We start from the raw sequence: 16970 nt of genomic DNA, 5'->3' as shown, positions 1-16970 counted from the left end.
AGTGGAGCTATTTTGATCGCATTGGTATATCACGTACTCATCGGTCTGCTCTGCATTGAGCAAATTCTGTTCATACTACTACATCATAGTCAGAAGCAGATAGCACTGCAAACAATTGATTAGTCTTAGTCCGATACGACTTATAGGACTTTTGCTTGTACATTTCTGCGCGTTATGTGTCCACCACAGACTGGGACACCGTCCACGGTTGTTCGCACCGGGTACTCGTTTCATCTGACCTTTAATCTCAGTGTCAAGAACCAAGCCAGCCAAAACCTTGTATGCTTCCACCGAAGGAATTTCTTGTTTTAATTCGATTGTTTCGGGTATAGTGGACGTTTAGCTCTTTCAATCAATGGGCGCAACTGGGATAAATCTAACGCCCTTGGCCACGCTGGTGGAGTAGGCATTCATGTCATTTCCACATTCAAGTTGGTCAAATTGAAATTGTCGCGAATATCACGCAGTAAGACATCTTGAAGTCTTCTAGAATCAGCTGAGGTGGGATGTATATGCAATCAAGGCCAATAAGTCTTTGCATTCGATTCTAACTTGACAAGGGACAATTGTAATACCGGGTACCGAGCGAAGGCTAATCCGATTGAAATAATTGCACATTTAATCCCCAAAACGCTCCAATGTAGTGTTTTCTTGGCCCTGGCGAATAATTTGGAATTTGTGGAAGATTTCAAAGGAAGTTAACCAGGGTTAACATAGTGCAAATGTATTTTGTAAAACCAAGGAAAATAATAACACTAACTCACTTATGTCGGTTTTGTAACAGCACCCATCAAGGGAAACTCAGGCGTTTACGAGGAAGCTTTGGAGAGGAAATGATTCTTCTCTTTTGAAAATGTATAGGCACATTAGAAGATGTTCGGGGTTGTGGGCGATTACCTTGTACGCAGCGCACCTGGGTTCGAGTCCCGACCCCGCACATAGGGTTAGAAATTTTTCATAAGAAATTTTTCTAACCCGAAGAGGCGAACGACCTTAAGGTTAAAACCTCTATAATCGAAACAAAAGAAAATAGAAGATGTTCCCTCAATGGGATTGTCAGAATCTCCTTCTTTAGTGAACAAGGAAGCGCAAAAATTAGTCGTGGCCGGTGGCGTAGCCTTCTTTAGCATCTCTTCTTCGAGCTTTTTTTTAAAAAGAATGCTTCAATTCTTCCCCGTACTTTTCATGGTTCTCTCGCCTTTTCCACACGTTGCCTTGTTTCTACAATGTGTAACTCTATGGCCTCATTGTTTGCAACGACGGCAGCTCATACCCCGAGGCACAATAAGGCGAACAGGTAGATGAGCGCCGTTTAATAAACAAAGTTTGGCAGATCCGGCGAAAGGTTCAACGTGAAGCTGATGGAAAATAAGTTATTTTCCTATACTCCTCGATTTTTGCTGAATGCATAACAGAATTTTCACTGACTGAATTGCAAGGTTCTAGAAAGAGCCAACCGTTTATTGCGCAATTAAGGTCCCTCTCTGAGACTATACCATCAATCTCTACTTCCTGGGCGGGTACGTAGACAAAATACTTATTCGTATACGCCCGAGTGTTGTTTAGTTAGATCACGCGATATATCGATGATATTAAATGGCTTATCTTTGGTCCAGAAACGGACCATCCACGGACCAGTTGTATTAAATGGATATGGTGTGCATTGAAAAGGAGACTTGTCGGCAATTTTTTTTCCATCGGTATTCATATTGACTTCCACTTAAGCCTGAAAGGATATCGGTCGTCGGAGATACCTTTCCATTGGTCAACACTACCATGTGGGCTTCAACGACCAACGTCGATTCTATCGCAAGAAATGGGAAATGAATGCAACGGAATGTAGTAATTATTACATACCTGTACAAATGTTCCATGTAGTATCAGTAATCAATAAACACATTTTTGCTGAGCTATCGGTAATACAGTCCGTTAACAAAGGTTGTTTCCAAATGGCTACCAGCTTAATATAAGAGAATTTTCATCTAAGACAAGACGTGACAATAGAAGAGGCTGTTTTTGTTCCAATTTTACGTCAGAATGGTCCAACTCCTGATTGGTTGATTCTGACTTTTTGCACCGTACGCAATGTTACTGCAGGGATAGCGAAATGATGTTTAGCAGTGTTGCTAAATTTATAGGAAAAGATTGTCATTACTTTTGACAAATAAAATTACTATCGTTAAAAAAGTTAAAAAAGTAAAATGGTGGTTGATTAACTTTAACAAAAATACGACAGAAACCACACTATAATCTATTTTTTTTATGGCTTCTTCAAACCTTACTAAACACCCATGACATGTAAAAACGGTGCCCTTCATCAATATAGTGGATTTGAGATACAAAATATTGCCGGCATAAAATAAATTAACAAGACTCCATTTTCATTAATAAAAACACCAACACTGTTCGGAAGATTTCGGCAGGGTGCAAATGAAACCGATTGTCTTAGATTTTCATTTACATTTACACACGCCATGTCTGAACTTTCGTCAGTAGGTTAGAAATCACTCCGAATCTTACTACCCCCTCGGGAAAAAAGTGTTTCGCCGGCCCTGCTATAAATTTATTACAGGAAAACTGACGCTAAGCATAACAAACGAAAAAAATAAAATCAAAAATTTCTTTAGAATGTTTTAACCTATAGCATCCATGATGTTGAAACCTTGAATCATAAAAAATGACCACATCAAACCTGTCCTTTCCAACTATGCCCGTAAATCATGACCAGATATAGCGTGGAGAATGTTTAATTAATAAATAATGCATGCAACTAACAACTGTATTTGCGCAACAGAATCCTTTCGCTGTCCCTTCCATGTCTGTAGTTTCACACAAGGGCCCTCCCATCCCCCCTCTCACACTATAAATTATCACATTGGTACAGCCGATCGTTTTTGCATTTGTACACTTCCAGGTCGTGCCAACACTACAATTATCAAAGCTGTGTAATCTGACATATTTATCGCTGAGTGGAAACAATTTCGATGCACTGCCAGCCGTGGCGTTTCTGAATCTGTTCCAACTACGCCAGCTACACTTGGACCGATTGGATCGGCTAGAACGGATAGATGTGAGGTAAGTCGTCGCGGGACGGGTGTTGACAATGCAATGAATGGTTGAAAATTAAAACGTAACCGAGGAGGGAGCAGGAATGCAATGCACAAAATGCGCTAAAGTGCCAAATTTTGGCAAATATCAGACAGTTCTACGAAGTCAGCCATATTTTCTGGAAATTGGGGCTCATTTGAGATTGTTAGAATTAGTGAAATATATTCATTAACAAAATCCACGTAACCTTTTGTTTTTTTGTCAAATCCTGGTTTTATAGTACGGAAGGTAAGGCGCTGGTCCCTTGGACCAATCGTACGATTTCGCAAGGAATTGTACAAAGTATTTGCTTTTTATATAATCAAATAAAGTATCCACATAATTAAATTTCGAGCCACTTTATTCTACCTTCCGAATAAAGAGAGTGCACCGTGACAAATTAGTATCCATGGCAAATTTTTCCTGAGAACAATGTTTAACAGTGCTATCTAACCCCATTCGATGTTGTTTTATTGGGGAAAAAATTGCAGATTGGAAACCATACCAAAATCAAAACTCCGAAAATGTCAACGTTGGAACCAAATACGACAGGAACAACATTGCTTCGATCCATTTTTCACCTAGTCTTTGTAGCAGTTTTCGTACAAAAAGTACCTACCTGGAAAAATTAACGAGCATACCGGTTTCTACTAAGTCAATAATACATCTTCATTTGCGTTAGTACAATGTTATGTTTTTCACCCGGTGCCAAAAAAACCCACAACATGTGGAAAATTGTAGCAGGCTACCAACACCGAGCGTAGAATTATGGAAACCTTCTATTGAATTACCATGGCATATGTGGGCGGATAATAGCATCACTCGAATGGATTTGTCCGAAATCAGAAACCCGCAAATGGATGCTCGAGTAATTAAAAATAAACCGTAAAACGAGAACTAGATGATGTACAACCTAGTATTTACAAATTCGGTTGAAGGCGGCTATTATAAGCGCAGTGAATTCTGTCATGTTGAGAAGTGGGCGAATTTCGGTTGTTGTTGGTTCACCTGTGAAATAAATTAATGAAATTTGAAAATCGTCAACTATGAGCTGCACTTGTCCGCGTATGAAACATAAATATAATGAAGGGTGATGATGATGGGCAAGCTGTGGATCCACCCACGCTTCAGGAAGTACGAAATGCCACGCAATAAATAAAAATCGGTCGCGGGGAACTAGGGAATCCGGCATGAATTTCTAATACTCGGGATTGACCGGCTGTGCGAAGCAATCCACTGCCTTTGACCGTTGTTTGTGAACGACCCCTTGAAAAGCTTTTATTCAGCATAACTTCTTAAATATCGAAGATATTTAAGATAGTTCGACAAAGTTGTTCATCTTTCAAGATGCATATCTTTCCAGAAGAAATCATCGGTCAATCTCTTGCGACTTAGAAGTTATTGGGTAATTTTTGGTAAAATTAGCATAAGTTTTAAAAGCAATAACTTTTAAACGGGCAAAAACAGACAGCGAGCTAAAACTGCAATTAGAAATGCTACATCAACATTATGAAATGAAATAGATATGTCTCTCGTTGTCTCCAGTAGAGTTATAGATGATTTGAAAAAAAACTAACAAAAAATGTCAAATATCTCCGAAAATATTCAAGATAAGAAAAATTGTGTGTAAATAAAAATTGTGTATCTTGACGATTGAAATAACTTCGTAGAATATATGAAACCCGTAGGAATGATAATAGGAAAGATAATTAAACAAATATTTCTGGGGGCCATCCAAATATAGCGAGCTACAACTTCATAAGCATTTAAAGAAGAGACTTCTTGTATTCAGCAAGGATATTTGTATAAGCAATCTACACAACTTTTCCAAAGACATTAGATCATATTTTTTACTAAAAAAATTAGTTGAAAAATCTCACTTGTAGGAGGATTAATCACGAAAATCATAGCAGCAAATGATAAGACCGTTTTTTAGTTAACAACCAATCACTATTTGAAACATGTTAATTTTCAAAAAATGTCGAATTACTGACAGACTGACTGACTGACTGACAGTTTTTCATTTCGATAATTTAAAGCTTTTTACTGAACATCCCGAACTTGTCAGAATGATACTGTAAAAGCTATATTATTAAATTGGGTTTGGGTTCCACAAACAACCAACCATAATGTCGAAGATATTGAAGATAAAGTGTCTTCAGCAAAGTTGTTATTAACCTATTGAATCAGAATATATTTGTGCCTTTGAACCTTTTCTCTCAACTCTACGCACTCTCAAAAAATACTCAAAAACAGAGCTCATGGTAATTGAAACAGTTGATTTATTTTATATTGATGTAATTTGGCAACTACGGGATTACAACCAGGCTTGTTATTTGCTCACACAATGTGCCACAAAGAGCGAAATACACCGATGAAAAAAAACGAGCAGCGCAAAAACACTGCGATGTGCAGAACGACCGCACAAAGAGAAACTCGAAAACGAAAAAGAGAAAGATCTGTGCATCAAGAGCTGCACAATTTCGTTCAAAGAGTCACCATGAAGAGCCACTTTTTTGTGCCTCCCTTTACTGGTAAGCAGGTAGGAAGGCGAGTCAAACTACAATTCAGATAAAGTTTGATCGGAAGAACGTTTTTAAAATGTTTTTTAGTTGCCTTCTCTGCTTCCGTGCGCGTGGGACCAAGATTCACACTAAAGAGCCTCTTTATTTTTACTCTTTGAGGTGTGCAGTCATGGAGTAGAATGCACGTATGGGAGCAACCACATCGGAGTGAAGAGGTTTAATTTGTAAGAGAAGAGCGGTGGTCCGCATGAAAAGTGCAAAGAGCGTTTTTTATTCTTCTCTAAGGTGCATTACATCCCTGATCACGACTAAGAGATCAGTTACCCATTCCTACAACTATTCAATAGCGCTCACGATGCTTAAAACAATAGGTTCTAAATGTAGAGTTCGGAAAAAATACTTCTGAAATTATTTTGTACAATATTTAATTAAATTTGTCAGCATTAGTTTTTTTTTTTCGATCCAACTAATTTTGGTTTGGGAGCAGGGGGTTAACTCCTTCTCTGGCTATGCCACTGAATTGAAGCATTTATGAAATAATTTCTGCGTTCAAGATTTCTTTTCGCTGGTTTCATACCGATGCGCATCTCTTCCGTACACAAAAGTAAGTACTACACAGGTACTGCGGCGTCATTGCATTCAGTATTCTGGAGTGTTATATTCAATACGTTGCTGAACTGACATCCATTGTAAACAATTGAGCATTAAATGACGCGTAGTTAGCCTGTCATATCGTTGTAACAGTCGCATTATCTTGTTTTGGAGGATCTGCATTCGCAACAGAAGAGCAGAACAGAAGCACAATAATCAAAATAAGGACCTGAAATGGTCTTGTAAATAGCTTCCTTTGATTCCAATGTGAGAAACCCAAAAATTCTATAAAAACGCTAAAGTTTCAAGCAGTTTTGTGGATTGTGTAGTTTTCGTGCTCATTAAAATTTAGTTGCAGTTATTTCAAGCATATCTCTATTTCTTTCGACTGTGTAAGTACTTTCCTTCATCCGTCGTGTAGTTACAACCATATATTTGGTCTTGGAAATGTTCAGTTTGAGCTTTTTCTACTTCCACCAATTACTAAATTTTGTCAGTTCAAGGTTCGTTAGCCTGATACACTCATCGAAACTATTGCCGATGATAAACAGAACTGTGTCTTCGGCAAACAGGTTTATATTATTTCTCATGTTTTTAATGTATAGGACAAACAAAAATGGTCCTAGTACACTACCCTGTGGTACAGTAAAGTTAGTTTCGGCTTCCGATGATGTAGTGCGGTTGCGCACTAGAGTGACAAGAATAAAATAACCCCCATCGGCCCATTCCTAAGTCGATTCCTAGTCACACCAGAAGTACTTGCTCCAAATTTAAAGCAAATCGGACAAAAAGAAGCTACCAGGCCAACATACCTGAAGTTTGTATTGGCTTTTTCGACAATTTACAAATAGTTTGCATTTTTACTGCTAGTTGGCGCAGTATTCATCAGACTATCACTGAAAGTGAAAATAAGACAGATAATTTGGTTGTCTACAACTCTGTCGAAGACTGCAAGTCAATCCGTCTATTAAAAAAAGTTATTAAGCTTTTAACGAAGTGATGTTTGAGTCAGCTCTGCATGATGCCTAGCAGCCATTTTTGTGAATTAATGGTTAGGTTTAACTAACCTTAACTGTATGTTTAGAAGAATTTAGGTACATAATACGAGTCATGTTTTGGTATGAAACTTTTAGTTCCATCTGTGACCGCTTTGAGGGCGCTAATAGCAACTTTTCAATGGAGAGATATAGAAATTAGGCGTCTTCTACAAAGTTGTAGAACAGACATTGTTCAGTAATTCTTCTGAACATGTTGATATTCTAACTCTCTTCCTTGAAAGGTTAGTGTTGGCACCCTCTAATCAACAAAAACTGCAAATAAAACTTTTACATTTTCAATGACCCATCCTCATTTCAACAATAATAATTATAATAAGTATGAATTCTTACATACTGTTGGACTTTCCGCATGCACTCGTGATTTCTTGTATTTTCAATGCTTTAAAATACATTAAATTATATAAGCAAAACTTGATATAAAAATTATCTCTTCAAAGTTCATTTTAAATTACATTTTGAAAAACAGCAATAACATGACACAGTTGGAAACTGCTTATTTAGTAAAACTTTCTTCCGACAAATGATTCAACGAAGTTGCAAGTTCAACAATTTTAAATCTTTGAAAATGTTGTGTCCGTTATCGATGGTTGTTGATTTTATTATTATTTTTGCAGAAACTATCAAAATTCTTAAAAAGTTTCCAGCGCCATTAATGCAATTTCATTGTTCCGCATGATGTAATTCCATCTATGACTAACACCCCTCCCTTCTCTTCCATCCTCCAGGGCCTTTGTCGACAACACCAACCTACAAACTCTCACGCTAGACGACAATCCATCATTTGCGAGTCTGCCGCTGCGACTGTTCCAAGGCAACCCGCACCTGGTGGAAATATCCATGCGCCGCAACGTCCTCGTACGATTGGAAGCGGTACAATTCCCACTGGATCGGCTGCATCGACTGCGGTTGGCAGGAAATCCACTGGTGTGCAACTGTTCCCTGCTCTGGCTGTGGCGGTTGGTCAGCGATGCCGATTCGGATGATGAATTTCTGCTGACTTCGGCGGCTCTCACCAGCGCCAGAGTTGCGATTGATGAAGAACCCGCCTCGCATCCGCTACTGATCGATCGGGACGAGCTGGGCTGTGATCTGTTCGAGGACGGTCGTAAGATTCGAAGAACGCTCAGAACAATGACGGAATCGGACATGAATTGTCCAACGCACGTTGTAACTGTGATTAGTGCCGTGTTCAGTCTCCTGCTTCTGATGGCTACCGCTGCCAGTGTGCTGTACTTCTTCCGACTGTCGAAACGGCGGAAAAAGTTGCTTCATGAGCGAAAGAACGCAAACGATTTGATTGTGCCACAAAAAGTAGATAAGTTAGAATTAGAACGCTATCTGGCGCAACAGAGCGCAACCAGTGAGTACCGACCATTACGCGGTGGACCCTGGGAAGTCACACCGATGCTGAAGGACGATCAGTTCCAGTATGGGAACACGATACACGAACCGGAACACTACGAAAGCTTCGAGTACTATCAGCAACAACCGGTAAGCAAACAGCATCAGCAGAAACGGACGCTCGTTGCGAGGCCGCACATTGTGTACGTATGACTTTAGACCGGCCGAAAAATCTGTAGTAGCAGCATTAGGAAAAATTTCGGTAGCAACAATAGGAGCACTAAGAGCAACAGTGTGCGGCCGCTCATCGTTGATAGTGCCGTTTGAGGATAGGTTCTCCTTTTTTTCTCTTTGCGTTCGACTCGTTCCACCCAGGTGATGAAGGCGGAATCACAGCTAGGTTTACGGTAAGGGAAATCAAATCGCTGTATAGATTTACATAAAATTAGGTACCCTAGTCCCACTTCCAAAATTGTAGGTATTTGTTGGAAATGTGTAAATAGAAGGAAATGTGAATAAAGCTAGGATAGTAAAAAGAAGGATACGTATATATTATGTAGAATTGAGAAACATTATGAAGACATGAATATTTACAGGAGCTGGGAAATGTGGGTATATTTGATATTAGGCAGATAGGGTAGCATACAAAAGGAATAAATTTGAATTATTACTTCTCGCAGGGGATAACCCGTGACGGATTGACGGGATAACGATTTTTGATTTTTTCTGTTCGGAAAGGCTGCGCCCAACTACAATTCACTCGATTCATTGAGTTAATATGGTTGAATTCACCAAACTGGGATTCATGGTAATATGCCTCTAACTTTAGTTTTAATTTTCATTCCTCTCCAGATGATAACAGGTAGTCATACCAATTAAGCTTGATAACAGAAAATGGTAGAGTAGAGTGGGGTCAAGCAGGTCAATATTTTTGGCGATCTAGTGCGATGGCGTTTTTTCACTGATTCTGACAAATAAGTACTTGGTGGAAAGGTTATACAGCTGACAACATTTTGGCAATATTGATTTTACGTCTGGCTATATATTTTTCAAGCTAAATCCAATAAGGCGAAGGTACTTTTTTCCACGTTTTTGTAAATCTGGGGGTAGAATAGGTCACTATATTCGTGGTTTAATAAAGCAAATTACACGCCTGGAAAATAAGCAATTCAACTTTTATTTGGAGAGTGTGAATACTGCAGATTATTTAAAAATTAATAACAGATGGAAATGGAACCTATTGACGTCATTCAAGTAAGACAATGAGGAAGTGGCAAATGATGTGAAAAAACATGAAACCGTGAAAGGAAATTTAACAAAATAAGTGTTTTTCAATAGCTGCGTCTGGTTTTATACTTTCAAATGACTTCATCGATACCCTCGTCGTCGTCATAGTGTGGAATGGAAGTTGTGCATTCTGGCTCACATGATTGCTGTTGGATGACCACGTTAGCGCTTCGGAGTATTTTTTTATTTCTTTTTTTCCTTTTACGATCATATTTTTTCGATTATCTACTTTAACAACACCTTAAATTATTATATTGTTAACTCACGCGAGATATCTGACGCGCTTTCATTGACGACGATCACTTTCCTTTCATAAGAACACGCAATATCGTAATCGTTTTCTTACTTTTTTCCCTCTTCTTAATTTAAAGGTAACAATATGTTTATTAGTCGCAGTTTTGACATGTTTTGGAAATTTCTGGACTTGGGTAATGCTTGCACCCGTGCTTGATTGTATTCACCAGATCCGATCATTTGATTGAAGTTTTACCTTACGAAATTTATTCAAAAACTTGTCCTTATACATGAACACACAAAGTTAGAACTAGTAGCCGCAAGATTGCAACCGTTCCAGGTTCATTTTTGGAGAAAAACAGTAATCCCCATTTGATCAATTCAGTAGCTAAAGACTTTATGAACTAAAGCCCTAGAATCAAAAGTTACCAAAAATAACTGAGATAAAAATTAATCTGAGAAGTACATTCTTATTCGTAGAGTATTCTTTATTTGCGATTTTTATAAAACAAACATGAAATTTCTCCGATTGCGAAAGCAATCTATTTACTATTCCCGATTTTTCAGCATAGTTCTATGGACAGAGTATACTTCCAAGGGCTATTCTAGTCGCTAAGTCCTCCATGTCTTCTATTTGGGACTGTTAAATATCCTAATATCTACAGAAACTTTAAATAGATGAAAGGAATATTTGTGACCAGATAACGATGGTTCGAGCTCGTACAAATCAAGTCAGTTCAACAATTCGAACGATATTCTGTAGGAGCAGAGGGTTACCATATTCAAAAAAAATTAAACCACTCTCGTAGCAAAATGAGTTAATGTTTATTATTTTTGACACAATCGTTCAAAGATACGATTTTATTTGCATGTTTTATTTTTTATGCACTAGATCATCAGATGCATTACAAAAATATTTACATTTTTCTTTTTGTGAGGTTTTATTCTATTAAACATAGTAGTAAACAATGAAACGGCACAAAAAAGTATATCCACCCTAATATACTTAGTCACTTTTAGGCGTACATGTATACAAATTATTGTTATTTTATTCAATATAGACATTTTACATAATAGTTATATCATCACTGAGATTGTATAAACACATCAAATTGATTCAAATTTCAGCACAAAATACTTGTGCTAGTGTCCAGCACAAGGTCCAAGCTAGTGATCGCATGCCGAGCCCAAATCGTTCAACTAAGCATTATCAACAGTATCTAGCTTATCTGGGTGCCCGAACAGTCCGATATTACTGGAAATGAATGGGCTGACGAATTGGTCAGGGCAGATGCAGCTGTTGACTTCGTTGGTCCTGAGCCCGCCTTGCCAAGTTGCGCTACTGAATGTTGAAAATGAATGCGGCTGAATACGATCAATTTTCATTCAATGAATTTGAATATTTGTAACTCTGGCTGTAACACACGCTGATTTGAATCTGTCGGCAGCAATTTACGAAAAACTGACAGCGATAAAAAATACAATGAAAATAATACACTCTAAACTACTTCTACTCAAATTTTCAAGAGAGAATACCCAATGGGTTATTTTCTACAGCGTTTTTCCCGTGATGCAATTTGATGTGGGGCACCCTTTAATAGCGTTTTCTCCAAACCACGTTTTTCAATTTGGCGAACACGACAACTCATAAACTAATCAACGAATCGACTTGATTTTGAATGCATAATATGTGTAGCCTGTCGATGAAGAACAGAAAACTGAATAATTTTTTTTCTATTATTTTGCAGAAAAATTAGCGAATTTTACATTACAATATGAAATTCATCGAGTAACTAAAAGTCTAAGCTTTACAAATCTCATTGAATTTTCTGTGCCAGACAATTTTATCGAGAGTTATCGTATTCCCCGCGCTCTCTTCGACGTAGAAATGGTTGGACGTATACTCTTGGAATGCTCATCGAAAATATTTTTTTTCTTAGACTATGAATCTATAAATAAATCATAACGTTACACAAAAGATTCATTGATGCCTTGCCTTCAAAATTGTATAACAAAATAAATTGCGGTCACGCAATCTTTCATTCATATTCTACAAATGTCATATCATCTTTGGAAATGCAATTGCAATACATCTATTGTTGAAAATTTTGGATTGAGACTTTGTGGTTTGATGATTTATCATTTTAACCCTAGAACGTTGCACTTGCGTTTTCCACCCTAGAACGTTGCACTGGGGTACAAACGTACCCCACGCATTTGATCGTATTTTTTGCAGGTAAAAATGCAATCAAAGTAAATGTATAATGCATTATTTTCTTCGATTTTAATGGCCAAAACAGCTGTGTAAGTAAAATGACGGAATTTATCGAATCAGTGATACAAAAATTGGTTTAAGCTAAAAAAAGAAAGAAAATGTCGCGGTTTTGACTTTTTTAACAAAAATTACTATAACTCTGCGCATTTTCAACCGATTTAAAAAAAATCAAATTATTCTAAAAGTTGAAAGAATGGAAATTCAATATTTTTGAAAAAGTGCAATTATTTGGAAGAGGGAAGATTAAAAATCGGGTTTTGGAAAATACCACTAAATGGGGTGGAAATTGAAATGAAAAAAATATTTCTGGCCAGTAATACATTGGTAACACGTAACGTTACTGTTACAGCAGTAACTGTGCGCAAATTATACTTGCGAGCCATTATTTTGAAAAATTATAAAAATAAACAGTAAAAATCAGCAAAAATGAGAACATTTTTTTTCTACTTCAAAGTTAAATTAAATTAATTGAATAATTGAATAAACGATTATATAATACCACTAAGAACTGACACACAAGTAAAGTTTTCAACTTGTGTAAGAAATTAAACTGTCGCTATGAAATGACAACAGCAAGTAGCAACTTGCCGCTGGTCGGCGCTTCGATCGGCCAGCAATCTCTATACGGGACTTGTATGTAAACTTGGATACAATGGTGACTCACCGATGCGAACCTGTATGCGATGGTGATTTTCAACGTATTTTCATGTAAATGTTTACACAGGTTTTTCGGGAAAGTTTGTTCTAGCTTATATGTCTGTTCTCTGTGATAATACTAACTGCTACTTACGTAGTAAAACAACCAGTATTTAAACTGATATTGTCACGAGTCACATTTCCACTGACAGCACGAAACCTGACGAAACGCTTACGGCAATGGTACACTGGGGTACAAATGCACCCCACGCCAACCTTGACACCTGCTTCCACGAAGGCTATAAGCAAACTGGCTATACCATCTTTTGCTACTCTTACTAGAAACTCTAAATTGAAGTATGGTTAGGGTCCCAGGTCGGTAAATGCCGCATTCTCGTCTTCACACGGCTCCAAAGAAGGCGTGGGGTACATTTGTACCCCAGTGCAACGTTCTAGGGTTAATCACGGGATTTTGATTTGCCTTTTATTTTGGAATCCTGCGCTTGACAGAATCACTTTGTTTCCATTCATCTTTCGTGTATAATGTGATAAGGTTCGGAATCTAGAACCATGTTTTTTCTCCATAAATATTCATGATTTTTCCAATTTAATTGTTGGCCTTGCTTGCGACATCTCGCACGGAAAGGTTGAGATTCCTCTTAAAACAGCTGGCCACTCTTTTTGTAATTTTTGCGGCGTCCGGATTTCGATTTTCTCCCAATTCAGTATTCCTGGCTGTCGACAAACGTATTTCGCACACTTTTATTTTGTTAATGACAGATGATTTAGCTATATTCAACAATTTTGTCAACTTGGCGTGCGGGTAGTTCGAATTTTCGCGATGCGTGAGCAAAATTTTACTCCCTTGCTCCTCTTGTTTCGTGGTCATTTTCACGATCGAAGAGCAAATGTCCAAATCAACCAGTATGTATCATGCACACATACATTAATAAAATGAGAAATTCGCATGTTTTAATGCACGATGACAAAAATACATTAAGTTGAAGTTGTCCAATTTTTGATCACCGTACACGTACTGTGAATAATGTGGTGGAATATTGATGATATTGATGTTCATTAAATTAACTCAAAATGCTGATAATGCTGAAAAACCATACTATTAATAGATTTGTATTCATTGACGGATGATGGTAATCAAACGGTAATTTTTAATGCAACCGTGGACGTACACTACCCGTCGTAAGTCTGGAATCGTTCCAATAAGTATTGCAACACCCCCCAAAAAGTTTTGCATCATCTAGGAAAGGGTCAATCCATGAGGCTGTATCTCGAAATCCTGAATGTCTACATATTTGCTTTCTTCAGGAAAGATGTTCTTTAAGTCAGTTAAGGATTAAGCATGTGAACATTTTAGTTTGGAATTATGTCACTGTATGTCGCTAGTGTACATGTTAAGTTGTGCACTTTTTTCACATTTTTCTAACGACCTAGAAGGCTCGTGTCTTCTAAAATTCCATCCAAACGATTATAACCATGCACATTACAATCGTTTTAATTTGGAACTCTGTCACCATGTGGCGCTAGTGTACATACACTACCTGTCAAAAATGTGAAATCGTTTCAATAAATATTGCAACACCCCCGGAAAAGTTTAGTATCACCTAGAAAAGGGTAAATTCATGATGCGGTATCTCGAAATTCTGATTAGTTACATATTTACTTTCATCTGCGGGGTTGTATTTCAGTCCAAGGGGTCTGGTAGGTAAACATTTTAGTTCAGGGTTACGTCACCGGATGACGCTGGTGTATGTGTGAAGTAGTGGTTTTTAACTTGTTCCATCTCGTTTTTTCTAAAAGCCTACATTGTTAGACTGTGGGCTTGAAAAATACTGCTATGCGTTCCACTCTACATATGGCAAAATATTTAGGATTGGGTTCTGATTTTTTGTAATATATTCTTAGATTGTTTATTTTTGAAATAAACAATTAGAAATTTTTTTTTTCATCTTGTGAAGCAGCTCACATCCTTGAGCGTACTCCACTCGAGACAAGAATAATGTCAATAATTGACATTGACAAAACTGTTTCAATACGTCAATGCTAACATATTAATCAATAATCGGATTATTGTGATAGAATATTTGCTAAATGTTTTTTTTCTATGCAGTAGCCGTGCATACAAATGATTTTCACTATATTTTTTGCCTTTCTCATATAGAAAGGTTATGCAATCACTCTGAAAAACGTCAACCTAATCCCGGCCCGGAGGGCCGAGTGTCATATCCCATTCGACTCAGTTCGTCGAGATCGGAAAAAGTCTGTATGTGTGTGTGTATGTGTGTATGTATGTGTGTGTATGTGTGTGTATGTGTGTGTGTGTGTATGTATGTGCGTATGTGTCAAATAATGTCACTCATTTTTCTCAGAGATGGCTGGACCGATTTGCCCAAACTTAGTCTCAAATGAAAGGTGCAACCTTCCCATCGGCTGCTATTGAATTTTGGATCGATCGGAATTCTGGTTCCGGAATTACGGGTTTCAGAGTGCGGCCACACAGAAATTTCTCATAAAAACTATACGAAAAATTAAAAATAGAATTTTTATTTTTGATGCTAAATGTATTCAAGGTGCATAAAACGTCGAGATTTGATGCAAACACGAAAAAAAATTGACGAAGATTCACTTTTTTGGATTTTGCACATTTTTGCCTTTCTCATATAGAAAGGTTATGCAATCACTCTGAAAAACGTCAACCTAATCCCGGCCCGGAGGGCCGAGTGTCATATCCCATTCGACTCAGTTCGTCGAGATCGGAAAAAGTCTGTATGTGTGTGTGTATGTGTGTATGTATGTGTGTGTATGTGTGTGTGTGTATGTATGTGCGTATGTGCCAAATAATGTCACTCATTTTTCTCAGAGATGGCTGGACCGATTTGCCCAAACTTAGTCTCAAATGAAAGGTGCAACCTTCCCATCGGCTGCTATTGAATTTTGGATCGATCGGAATTCTGGTTCCGGAATTACGGGTTTCAGAGTGCGGCCACACAGAAATTTCTCATAAAAACTATACGAAAAATTAAAAATAGAATTTTTATTTTTGATGCTAAATGTATTCAAGTTGCATAAAACGTCGAGATTTGATGCAAACACGAAAAAAAATTGACGAAGATTCACTTTTTTGGATTTTGCACATTTTTGCCTTTCTCATATAGAAAGGTTATGCAATCACTCTGAAAAACGTCAACCTAATCCCGGCCCGGAGGGCCGAGTGTCATATCCCATTCGACTCAGTTCGTCGAGATCGGAAAAAGTCTGTATGTGTGTGTGTATGTGTGTATGTATGTGTGTGTATGTGTGTGTGTGTGTGTATGTATGTGCGTATGTGTCAAATAATGTCACTCATTTTTCTCAGAGATGGCTGGACCGATTTGCCCAAACTTAGTCTCAAATGAAAGGTGCAACCTTCCCATCGGCTGCTATTGAATTTTGGATCGATCGGAATTCTGGTTCCGGAATTACGGGTTTCAGAGTGCTGCCACACAGAAATTTCTCATAAAAACTATACGAAAAATTAAAAATAGAATTTTTATTTTTGATGCTAAATGTATTCAAGGTGCATAAAACGTCGAGATTTGATGCAAACACGAAAAAAAATTGACGAAGATTCACTTTTTTGGATTTTGCACATTTTTGCCTTTCTCATATAGAAAGGTTATGCAATCACTCTGAAAAACGTCAACCTAAACCTAATTTTTTTTTCGACTCGCATAAGGTTTCTGGATTTTAACAGGGGCCCTCCCTTTCAACCCCATCATCTTTAAACCACCACTATATTACAAAGCATACCAATTTAAGCTGGGGAGTCGTTCGTTCATGGGACTCTCGCCCTCCTCACATACCCATCCCCGCATGACAAAATGAGTTTGCAAGCAGATAACATTGATCTAATGCTGATTATGCTAATGGAGTATGATA

The 16970-nt window shown here is 37.7% G+C and overlaps 1 protein-coding gene across 1 annotated transcript in view; it reads left to right on the top strand.

Annotated features, from left to right (window-relative positions):
* The window catches only part of LOC131692150 (toll-like receptor Tollo), a 366880-nt gene extending 351478 nt beyond the window's left edge, over positions 1 to 15402 (top strand). Inside the window, exons 4-5 of the mRNA XM_058979029.1 lie at positions 2915 to 3075; positions 7987 to 15402. Coding sequence (XP_058835012.1) covers positions 2915 to 3075; positions 7987 to 8815 — 990 coding nt within the window. The 3' untranslated portion in view covers positions 8816 to 15402. The remainder of the gene's footprint in view (positions 1 to 2914; positions 3076 to 7986) is intronic.
* Positions 15403 to 16970: the final 1568 nt, after the last annotated feature.

The sequence above is a fragment of the Topomyia yanbarensis genome, chromosome 3 (assembly GCF_030247195.1).
Source record: "Topomyia yanbarensis strain Yona2022 chromosome 3, ASM3024719v1, whole genome shotgun sequence".
In the NCBI taxonomy this organism is placed as follows: Eukaryota; Metazoa; Arthropoda; class Insecta; order Diptera; family Culicidae; genus Topomyia; species Topomyia yanbarensis.
Note: the sequence above shows the minus strand (reverse complement) of the source record. Positions and strands in the feature narration are given on the sequence as shown.